A 12,512-nucleotide genomic window follows, 5' to 3' on the forward strand; every position below is an offset into this window, starting at 1 on the left:
GTGAACGCGCAGGCCACCCAACGTCTCCACGTAACGAGATTACGCATTTTGAGATTATTGTTTTGCGATCTGGAACTGGAGCGTATCTACCAAGCGCGAAGTGAGTACGAAAAGTTCTTTGCGTCGTAATCACAGATTCGTTACTTTTCATAAATGTTTCGATAACGAAAGCACGATACTCGCCCGTCCAATTCATGACAACAAATGAAATGGCAAGGCGCGAGCTACCAACCGATTACGCTAAGCTCCCCCTCTCTTCAGTGATTCGGGGACAGTGGCGGTGCAAAATGTGGGAGATCATTTTGCCGGACTCTGTATATGATATATGTAATATACAATAGTTTTACTTTTTTTCTTTACTTTCTCACAGATTGATGATAGACGGCGATTTAGAGGTCCTAAGGGATATTAAATGTTGAAATAAATATATGTAACAATAAGATAGGAAACAAGACCGTTTATATTAAATAACATTACAATCCGAAGCGCCACTACGGTCTAAGTATTAAGATGTTGAACTAATATATTATTCAAACGAATGAATTAATTTCAGAAATAATAATTACGTGTCGATATGGTTGTCGACATTAACGCAATTAATCTGAAATGTAATAATCCCCCCAAAAATTCCCCAAATTAATCTTAAAAAACTGTAATAAACTTATTGCGAAAAAATATTGCCTCGGCCGGGAGTCGAACCCGGATCTCTTGCATTCCGTGCGAGCGTCCTGAGCCTTTAGACTACCGAGACCTTAGCAATAATTTTTCGCAATAACCGATATGTATCGAGAGTAACGCATTATTTCAGCGCGCGTTTATAAACAATAAGATAGGAAACAAGACCGTTTATATTAAATAACATTACAATCCGAAGCGCCACTACGGTCTAAGTATTAAAATGTTGAACTAATATATATATTATTCAAACGAATGAATTAATTTCAGAAATAATAATTACGTGTCGATATGGTTGTCGACATTAACGCAATTAATCTGAAATGTAATAATCCCCCCAAAAATTTATTTAATTTGGGGAATTTTTGGGGGGATTATTACATTTCAGATTAATTGCGTTAATGTCGACAACCATATCGACACGTAATTATTATTTCTGAAATTAATTCATTCGTTTGAATAATATATATATTAGTTCAACATCTTAATACTTAGACCGTAGTGGCGCTTCGGATAATGTTATTAAATATATGGTATGTATATGAGACATAATTACAACATTATTATATAAGTTATGTATTAATAGAACATTGTATCCTTTTTCTATTGGATACTTTGTGATTAAATGTCAAGTGTATATATTAAATGCAAAAAGAACTTAAGAAAATGTAAAAATGCATATTTTATTGATAAGAAAGGGAAAATCAACGTTGTATCATACAATTCATCACATTTACTTACGTATCCTGATATCCATAAATATTCTTATTCCCTCGATAATCTATTGCCAGACTTAATTGACAAAATATGAAGTTTTGTATGCTTGTTACTTTAAGGAGGTGTACTCCTCTATATAGAGCAAAAGTTCTTTTTGTAGACAAAAGTTTCTCTTCTCGAAGAATAAAAGCGGTCATATTTTAACCCTTTCAGTATTTCTTTTCTTCACAAATTAAATGTTTTATTAATTTTTGTAAGAAACATCCTATATTAATTTTTTTTTAGTTTTGCAAACAAAATTGAATATATTGTATATATATATATATATATATATATATATATATATATAAAATAAAAATTAATAAAATATAATAAAAATTGATAAAAAATATTTTTAATAATAAATGTAAGTTATTAAAATTCAAATCTATAATAACTTAAATTATTTTAATTTAATCTCTTGCAATTAACTTGTCACTGAAGGGATTAATGCGATGTCAAGCCTTTTTTAAAACAATATCACATAAAAATTTTTCTACATATGTGCAAAATACCATGTATAATTGGAATTTATGTTTCAGTATTGTATAATTGTACAATGATGAGAAAAGAGAATGCAGTGGGTCAAATATTTTATTGACGCATTTGAATTATAATGTACTGTTTTTCTTTTTGATTTATACATATAGACTGGACAATATTGGCTCATTGTAGCATTTATCATATTTTATAATATCTTATTTATCGTGCTGAATCGCACGCATGAATGTATCGAACATGATACGCGTATGATCACAGTAAAATTGCAAAATTTCTTAACTTCCCTTTTTTTTTTGGTTATTAAGTTAAGAGCATTTTGTTCCACTTTGTATTCAGCGAGTATACGATTCGGGCGTATGATAAAGTACGCCGTTATATAGGTCTTGTATTTTATTACAAATCTACAAATGATGATTACGCCTGCGTAATCGTCCTATCTATTGTCTGTATGCAACAAGCGTATATTGGCTATACAATTTTTTTTGTCCTACAATGTCAACTCACTCTTTCACTCTCTAAAATGGCTATAGGCACCTAAAAATGGGATTTACAAGCTTTTCCTGCGCATACTTGTTTTACTCTCATCTCTTTCCGTATGTATGGAAAGAATTTTTAGATTGTATGTGGATAAAGTAGAAATTCTTGAATTTTTTTGTTAGCTTGAGCTTTGATTTTCAATTAATTATTTCTATACGGTTATACATTTTTTAAGTTCCTGTAAAAAAATAATTAAGACATCGAGAAAAGATTTATTAAAATCTCCAAATAAAATAATATATATTTTTTATTTGTCTATTCCTTCAAATGTGATAAAATCATCGTTTGAAATAAGGTTTATGAACTTTTTTTTATTTTACGGAATGAAAAAAAGGGAAAAAGTGATATAATTAGAAGTAAAAGAGTATATTCAAATTTTTATTTTTCGAAAATGTAATTTACCCACACACGTAACACATTTGCCGATCGAATTTCGCGAGCGTAAAATCCGTGTATACGGATATTGTACATATAATATCAAATATTAAGATAATCGATAAAGAACTTGAAGTTATTATGTTCTACCGCGTTGGCCTTCGAAGTTCCACTACCTTGTGCCTAAGTCACCTAAATTGATTTCAAGAGTAGCATTTTCAAGAATAGGTTTTCAAGAGGAGTTTCCCATTGTGATATATACGCCGCTGATTCAAATATCACAATTTATCGAATATAATATGTAATTAGCGATTATATTCGATAGTTATCAATAAAAATATGTTGCGTATATCGTTATGCTTGTATATTACGATGCCCGTAGGATGACCAAACGTCTCTAATCGGCAACACTTACATCGTTAACTTTTCCATGTTAATACATAGAATGTTCTTTTAAGAAATTAAATATCCTTGGCGCTTCATCTGTATAAGATTGATCGGACTCGTTTTGCATTATTTTATATTACGTGTATATATATTATATATATATATATATTACAATATATACTTTCTGCAACCTATTAATTTTATTACTATTCATTCTGTACATTTCATTCCCGCTTCGTTCGATGACCCTACTTGGGCAATGCTCGCTTGCGTAATGAACGAGATAGTAAAGTCCAAAAATACAAATAGGTTCAGTTGCATATCTAATTGAGCATGCAGGCCGTTTCGTCGATTATCAACGAAACTCGTCTAAAGCTATACGAAGTTGCGCTCCTTATAATAGGTAATACGATAACAATAGAAATCACAGTGTCTCGTTCGTTAACAACATTTGCGACGATATATCCTCAGTTCCTGCAAATAGGTATCGCATCTTTTCTCCCGTTATATTAGGTGTACAAATAAGTTTCCGCCGTTTTTTATCAAAAATTAAGCATTTATTGTGAAAGAACGATACATAATGTTTTATTGATGTAAGTCAAAATGTAAGTGCAAGTTCTTTTTGCGTTTGGCACAAATCTTCATTCAATAATGCTTCCAATTCCGCGTCTTCGTACACTTTCGGCCTTCCGCTACGTTCTTTGTCTTCGACGTCAAATTTACCGTTCTTAAATTTTTGAAACCATTCACGACAACTTCTCTCACTTAAGGCAGCCTCACCATATGCTTCTACAAGCAATCGATGAGCCTCAGTTGCAGATTTCTTCAAATTAAAGAAGTAAATCAAAAGTTCCCGCAAATGACGCTTATTCGACTCAAAACTCGGCATTTTCGCACAAAAAAAATATATGATGCTGATACAAAATCGCTAGTATTTCAAGATTATGTTGTTGACAGATGTCCAACCTTACGATATAATGTTTTACATCAGACAATTTTAACCATAGCTTACTAGTGGCGTCTTTTGTCAAACGACGGAAACTTATTTGTACACCTAATAGTATTAATTATATTCCTGCAAAATCAAAATTAATTCTGATCAAAAATATAAATGCTGATCGATATCATTGCTTATCGATATCGTTTTACTATTAACTGAAAGATATTGATATCAATTTGTTTAGTTACAAATAGAATCGTGAAGTAAAAGATTGACATTTGATACGACATCATTTCGTTTGGATTTTTCTGCAGAGTACATAATGCAATTCGAAAGGATGTTTCTCGCAGACTCTAACAGCCGGGTGAGGAATCAGAAGCATACGGAGGGTCTGTAAAGTCCGGTGTATCCGCACAGACGTGCACGAAGTGCCGGCAGAAGTATTGCCGTAGCAGATAGATTGTCTTGCAGCTGCAAACACTCGCAGATTAACAGATACATCTTGTTGCCTTGTGACATCGATTTGTGCAAAGTAATACGTCTGAGACCCACAGATTTTGGCAAGTATTGATACATCATCCGCGCGCCTGCAACACGATAAAAGCTAATGTAGTATATCTTGATACACTATCGGAATAAAATTTTGCTTCTTTATTCGTGCAATTATTCATCTGTATAGATCAATATTTTATATTGATAAAATATTCATCTTGTAAGAGATAAAATATCAAGTTTTAATAAGATTATTTTTTATATACAATAAATATTTAACATTTCCTTAAATTGTTTATATATATATTAACAATAAATCTTTTAATAATAGATTCTCCAAATTGATTAAAGTCAATCTTTTAATCCTGAGAAAAATAAAATTGTAATTTTAATAAATCCAGATAATGAGACTAAAATATTATACTCTGCGCGGTAATTTAATCACATTTTCTTATTAAAACTACAATTATTTGTTTAGTAAATTCGTTTTTTTTTCACATACGATTTTAAAACATATCAAAATTTAAAAAAATGATAAAATTTCATTTTTGCACAAATACTTTTTGCAATTGAAACGAAAGAAAATTTTATTTCTTAAATAAGCATTAAACATATTTAATAACTTTTTAAATGAAATAATTACTTAGCTGTTTATCTTTATTATCAAACTTTTTTAGCAACAATAGGATTATATTTTTTTAGTATAACATGTATGTATAAGCAAGATATATCATTATTTTATGGATTCATTAGCGTCATCTAATTCATAAGATAAGAATACATATTTATTTCAAGATAAGAATACATTGTATATACATATATTAGCGACGCTAATGAGTCTACAAAGTAAAACGCGAAATGTGTGATAATAATCCCAAAGTTTTCCGATTCCAAGGAAGGAAAATGAATCTGAATGTTCACACATTCGGACTCTAAATTCTTTAGAGTGGAATCTCACTCTTTAGAATGAAAATTGAACTATTCTTATAAAAGAGTGACTCAGTTTTCAATCTATGAGTGAACTAAATTTTGTTCAACAGCACAGAACTTACAACAATATTGCTGCAAGGTGTAATATTGCAACAATATTGCTGTAAGTTTTGTGCTGTTACACTGTTAAAAATGATGTAAATCATGAAATTTAATATACTTTCAAGTGTTATACAAATTTAATTCAATTTTATGACACGAAATTAAATTTAATGTATCTGAAAAGTATGTTTGTATACATGAAATTTAATATATTGGGTCATCTAAAAAGTATCCGCGGTACTTTGTTACTAGATATATGACCATCAACATACATCTAGTGACAAAAAACCGCGGATACTTTTTAGATGACCCAATATATTAAATACTTTTCATAAAATTTTACGAAGTTTAGTACATTTTATATAGCTTTGCATGAAATTTAATATAAGTAAATGTTAAATTTAAGTTACTTACAACTTAATTTTCATTGGCAACATTAAATATTTTTAATGTATCTGCTTGAAATTTGCTTCCATTACATATATAACGGAAGCAAATTTCTTTTTTTTTTTAACAGTGTGGGATTTACTCTTCAGAGTAGGATTCACAAAAAAAATTCTCTACAATAAGTTTTGAAGTGTATATAAAATATTTTGTATAACTGCTTAACACAACGTGTTATAACTGCATACACAGCGTGCGGTATTCATGTAAGATCGCTTTGTTATCATTTATGCAGCTATAGCTCGAGCGGACGGGCAATTGTTGTCTCTCATCATATTATTATAATTCTCTTAGCACCGAGATACTACCATGTTTTCTAATCGCATTTCATATGTAAAATATTTCGTACAATTATTTAGCACGTCGTATTATAACTTATACATACACAGCATACGGTGTTCACGCTTTGTTATCATTTGCGCGGCTTGGCTCGAGCGAACGGATAGCGATGCATAATTGTCTCTCGTCGTATTCTAATACTTTTCGGAATGATAAGTGAAAATAAGACAATCATTTTCTACGAACAATTAGTTGTGAGTTCGCACAATCGATCAATTACTGTGATTAATGACTCGTGAGCTATTCGAGGCAGCGCAGACAATCGTTCCTTGAAACAAGCAACTGGTATAAATAATTTACTAGAGAGTATTTTAAAGTCGTAGACAACGGAAAGTATAATTTGCTATTTTATCGCGATGTTCATGCGTAATTTTCCCGCGAATAGCTAAATATTGAATCTAAGCATCGCTAATGAAGTAATTATTACGGATGATGTGAATTATATATCATTCGTGATAATTATTTCATTACCCAGTCAGAAATGATAATGGAATCGACATCGAATCGATATCGATTCGACATCGATCGACGTCGAAAGCATCAAATCAACTGGGTAGCGATGCTTAGATTCAACATTTACTTATTCGCGGGAAAATTAGTGCATTCGAAAGATATTACACATGTGATATTGAAATTCGCATATATATTAATATATATTAATATATTTTCGGACAATTTATTGCGTCTTATTTATCAATTTATATATATATATTTATATCTATATCATTCCATGTAATTCCTATCATTTTGCGCGTAAAGTTGGCAGCCATCTTTGTTAATGGAGCTTCGCGGATGAATTTCGAGTGGAGCTACGTCCCGACAAGCAGTACCGTTTAAGTTCTAAATGCAGTTGTAAAACGAATTGATTTTTCGATATTCCTCAACTATACATTAACGTTAAGTTTGTATGGAGGTTAATAGCGAAAGCGCGTATCGAAATATGTTGTTCGGATAGTTGCAGGTACATTTAAGCCCATGACATATACAAAAATGTAAGGCCATAAGACGTAATCAGTAAGCGAAATGCCTAACGGTAGAGATCATAAGGTCAGTAGCGAATCCAATCTCGATTTCCTTATATCTTAATGTATAGGCTTTATGACGCCATCTCACGCTGCACGGAAAGGAATGGAAAATGCTGGAAAATATGTTGAATATTAAATAAATGATATTAAATAAATTATTAGTGCCGTATATAAATATAAAATTTTTAATATCATATATTAAAATTTAATATAATATATTAACATTTTTATTGCGTTTGTTAGAAAAATATATATTTTTTCGATTTGTGGGAAAGATGTTTTTCTTATGTTGTCTTTTCGATAAGACGAAGAGATATCTTTTAGTCAATTTATCGCTTTGCCGAAAAGACAACTTGAAAAAGATATCCTTTCACCATCTTTTAGTATTTTGTGTTTTGTCTTCTGGTATTTTGATAGCTTATATTTAAAATATAAATATTAACACATTTAAAAATATAATATAACCTTAATATCAATACTTTAAGCGAAATAAACATTACGCGAGTGTTAGATTGCAGAGATAAATATTTTTTATGCACAATTTGTGAATATAGCACGATTATGAATCAAGTATCGATTTATCATCTGGAGTTGAACATATTATCCTCAGAAAAGTGGACATATTACCGTCAAAACTATGTAGTTTATATCTACTTTGTCAGGGGGCAGTAGTGCGCGGCAGCATTTTGTGGTTACAGATTTTGGGCTGGCATGTTCTTTCTCTCGTTTTGTTGCGCTAGTGCAAATTGCGGCAGAAACGCGCAGATGTATCCACCATTTTTAGGGACCGATTGCCGGACTCTGTATTCTAGGGATACTAGACGCGATAACGGACAATTAGAATCCAATTTGTGTCGCAGCGTGCACTAGGGTCGATTATTTTCAAACAAGATGAAAATTACAAAAGTGAGAAATTACAAAAATTTACTAGGTGTTGACCAATGAAATTATCAGTGTTCTATCTAAATTCGTTCACTTTTGTAATTTTCATCTCGTTTCAAGATACAGAATCGATTTCCTGATTGGAACGCAATTTGTGTCGCCGTATGCACGAAAGCGTGTCAGAGTGAAATGATACGATGCAGGAATCAGCATGCGGGACAAAGGATGCGTGATTCGAACAGCCCAATCAGCGCTCTTCCGCATTTTTCTATCCCATGTTTTTCCCACTTTTAGATTGGCTGTTCAAATCACGCATCCTCTGTCCCGCATATTGATTCCCCTATCATATGATTTCGTCCCAGGTATCTAGGGATATTGTAATTGGAAAACATCCTATATTTCAGTGCGTTTGGTACTGCTGACTGCGTACGTGCGGTTGCCGGTTGCCATAGAGACCGTGTTTTTATTTAAAAATGGCGCATGTTTTTGATTTCGCCTTGATTGCGCTCCTGAAACGATTCTACGAAGAAGAATGAACGAGGAGACTATGGAGAACGCGAGTTCGCTCGAGAAGACGGCGCGGAGGCTCACTGATGACATACAGAGTATGTCGAATTACAAGGCACTTTACAATGAGATACAGGTGCGTGCTCGGTACTTGTTGTTGAACGCCCGTAAAAGCGGTGGCAGCGCATTTCCCATCTGTCTTTTAATTTGCAGAGACTTGTCGCGTCATCCGTCGTGAACAAAGATGACTTTAAGAACTCGCTGATCGCAGCACTTAAAGATAATGGTCTGGAGACTGAAATCAGAAACACAGTGTTTCACTGGGCACGATCACGGGTATTCCCCAATCAACACATAATGAACTTTCTATTTGTGGCTTAACTATTTACTCCAGTGAGCTCTATAATATAAAGCCATCGAGGAATGGAAGTGTCTTAATTCCTAGACACTCTGATATTGTACTTTTTTTTTATTAGAAATTCACTGAAATAATGTTATTTTAAAATATAAGTAAGACAGAAAGGTAAGTATTTATATGCCTTTCTTTTCTTCCTACAATTTTCTTTAATTTAGTATAAGAAAGATGCTAATATATTATAGAGCTCACTGTACTTGAAACTAAATATATGTATGTATATTTAAAGTTTGGCACAAGCAAGAAAGGAAATATTAGTGCAATCTAGTGCAGCAACAAATAACAGGGCGCCTATTCTTGAATTTATATCGCATTTGAAAAAAAACTAATGTACATAACATGTATTATATAAGGCTGTATGTGATATTTTTCAAGAATAAGGCTCAATACAAATCATCTAAATGCATCTTTTTGTTTCTCTCTCCTTCCCCCTCCACTTCCTTCTCTTCCTCTGCAGGGTTCGCTGCATTCTCGATCAGTTTCGCACATACAGACAGCTGACTTGAGCTACCTAAAGAAGACACAGATTCAATGGGAACGACGCATACAGAAGTCATTAAATTCAACATGCAGTGAATTGAACATTCCACTGGCTCGTATAAGATCCACTGCTGATAGGGACGAACTAGCTGAAAAGTGGAATGAATTGAGCACTTATGATATGGGTGAATATTAGTGAATTTAAAGATATGATTCAAGTTGTACTTTGAGTTACTTACAGGATATGATTTTTAGATTTATCACAATACCGACCACTATATGCACCAAAGGACTTTCTAGATGTATTGTTCTCCATACGTGATCCTTCATTCAAAAAGCAACTGTATGTAATTGTACAGATTTGTATAAAAATCAATCTTATCCAGCTTTATATGAATAAAAATGTGTCTGTATAAAGATTATTATCAAAACATTTCAGAGACGAATTAAATTGGGATTTTAGTCATATACAGATTAGTGTAAAGACGCTTGCGCAATTGGTGCGAATTTTATCTAATCGCTTCTTAGTTATAATTTATAATTTGTATACATAAATGTATATATAAATTTCTTTGTATAGAGACATATGTACTCAGAATTATCACAGGGACTGCCATTATTAGGAATAAATCCTGATATGCCGGCCACAGAAGGTTTCCCAAATTTGGAAGCCGAGCGAACGCACATTGGCGAAAAAGTATTAAACTCGAATCATGCCCCGATTGCACAGGAATTTCTTAAAAGAGGATCCCCCCGAGCTTTGCGTGGTCGTATTTGGTCACTCGTTCTCGGATCTGTTATCAAAGATAATGTATGATTAATATCTCATGTTGCAATGATCTTTGTTGCATTGTAAGCTAAAGATTGATGTCTCTGATTATTATCAATGGATATATAATTTTTCTTCTTTAGGATATAGAATATTACGAGGAATTGAAAAATATGGTTTTACAATATGATATTGTGATAGACAAGCTGATAATAATGGTAACATGTTTTAAATTATATTATCTACTCCTAAGTAAAAGAAACAATGTAAGACATTTTGCGTGTTAATAGGATGTACAATTAACGGCGAGAAACGATGATCAATACTTTGTATTTGAAGATGTTTTATATAAGACAATGTTATGCTTTTCGAGAGATTCTGAAATACTTGCCCCAGTCACAACCGACAGAAGTGCCGGGAGTCAAGTGATCCACGCGGTTTTGCAAGGCAAACCAGCGACACTGGAAAATACTTTGGTTTTTCCACCAAGTGGTGTTATTCCGTTCCATGGATTTACAATGTATGGTAAGGAATTGCAAAAGATCTGATTTAGTTAGTCTCTTCTTATATTTAAGATTATCTTAAGTATGTACAATCGTAAACCATTCACAGAATTGTACGTAGCATTTCATGACAAGATTCTCAAAATGGTCTCTGAATACTAATCTTGTTAAACTATGTTTTTTTTTCTAATTAATTAATTGTCAATATTTCCACATCAGCTACGCCATTTTGTTATTTATATGATAATCCCTGCACTACGTATTATACTTTCCGTGCATTCTACTTGAGATACTGGTTCCGTTTGCACACTGTATCGAGTCATGAACAAGGTATAGTTGCTCTCTGCTTACTTTTTGAACGATTACTGCAGTGCCATGAACCGCAGTTGTGGGTTCATTTCAAAAATATACATATTCAACCGTGAGTTTATCTCTTTATAGCTGCCTGTAGTATTATTTGCGCAATCCATTAATTTAACGTCTATGCATTTCTAGCATAAAAATAGTCTTCAAATGGCTTATGAGAGGTTTCAGTGGTCATTTACCACCTGAACAACTATTGTATCTTTGGGATTTAATTCTCGGTTATGATTCTTTGGAAATTATTCCACTATTGGCAGTGACAATATTGAGTTTTCGAAAAGAAAATTTATTGCAAGTTAATACTCAACAGAATGTAGAGGTATGGAAATGATATCATTATATGAATTCCTGCTAAACACAAAATAACAATAACATTACATTAATTGCAATTTTCCAATAATATAAATGTAATATAACGTGCACGTTGTATATAACAGATAATTACATTATTGAGTAGGAAATTAATATTAATGTAATGTTGTTACTTTATGTTTAGTGAATTACAAGTAGTTGTGTGTGCGCGCGCAGTACTACCTATAAGTACATTGTCTTATTTTCAGGCTGTGTTAGCAGACTTATCTTCTCTAAAAGTAATGCCTTTGTTGCAGTTGGCTCTTCTAAAAGAATAATTTCACTTTTGCATATAAATTTATAATTACAAAATTTGTAAACTTCTTTTTAGATTTGTGTATCATTTGTCTAATTGTCATCATATCCCAGCTAACGCTAAATATATTTATAGAAAATTTCGATTCGTATTTTCAATGCCAAATATTTCAGCACAGTGAAAGATTCATCACAGAATATATAAATGTCACAATATAAAATGTTGGAATATTGTGTATGAATACTCCTTGTATGTATATCACGAAAATTACGAGCAGTACACACCTCCGCCGACAGAAGGCCGCAGCGGAGAGCATTTACTCACATTACATTAAGAATCATCTGGGAAAGAATATGAGTGCAGCATTTTGTCTATAAAGTAAGCCTCAAAATAGGGCTCCAAAATGAAAGTATAAAGTGCGTTTTTCAAAGCAAAATTTTGTTTAAAAATTATTTCATGACCGGCCTGAAATTTCTGAAAAAA

General features: G+C 32.3%; 1 protein-coding gene and 1 long non-coding RNA gene across 3 annotated transcripts; one reads left to right on the forward strand and one right to left on the reverse strand.

Moving 5' to 3' along the window:
* Positions 1–8,803: 8,803 nt before the first annotated feature.
* On the forward strand, positions 8,804–12,465 carry LOC105154978 (TBC1 domain family member 19). 2 transcript variants are annotated; one of them, XM_011070819.2, is made up of 11 exons: positions 8,804–9,028; positions 9,106–9,228; positions 9,765–9,972; positions 10,043–10,130; positions 10,206–10,287; positions 10,368–10,598; positions 10,700–10,774; positions 10,847–11,081; positions 11,279–11,480; positions 11,555–11,741; positions 11,983–12,465. In XM_011070819.2, the coding sequence occupies exons 1-11, from the start codon at positions 8,918–8,920 to the stop codon at positions 12,049–12,051; spliced, it is 1,611 nt and encodes a 536-aa protein (XP_011069121.1). In that variant the 5' UTR covers positions 8,804–8,917; the 3' UTR covers positions 12,052–12,465. The 2 variants fall into 2 exon arrangements, with proteins under 2 accessions (XP_011069121.1, XP_011069127.1); XM_011070825.2 differs by having other exon boundaries at positions 8,868–9,028; positions 10,227–10,287.
* Positions 11,693–11,987, reverse strand: LOC147906804 (uncharacterized). Its single transcript, XR_015547881.1, has 2 exons — positions 11,868–11,987; positions 11,693–11,770 (listed from the first exon to the last, which is right to left on the reverse strand). It is a non-coding gene; the product is annotated as an uncharacterized LOC147906804 (long non-coding RNA).
* Positions 12,466–12,512: the final 47 nt, after the last annotated feature.

The sequence above is a fragment of the Acromyrmex echinatior genome, chromosome 17 (assembly GCF_024713525.1).
Source record: "Acromyrmex echinatior isolate Ae372 chromosome 17, ASM2471352v2, whole genome shotgun sequence".
In the NCBI taxonomy this organism is placed as follows: domain Eukaryota; kingdom Metazoa; phylum Arthropoda; class Insecta; order Hymenoptera; family Formicidae; genus Acromyrmex; species Acromyrmex echinatior.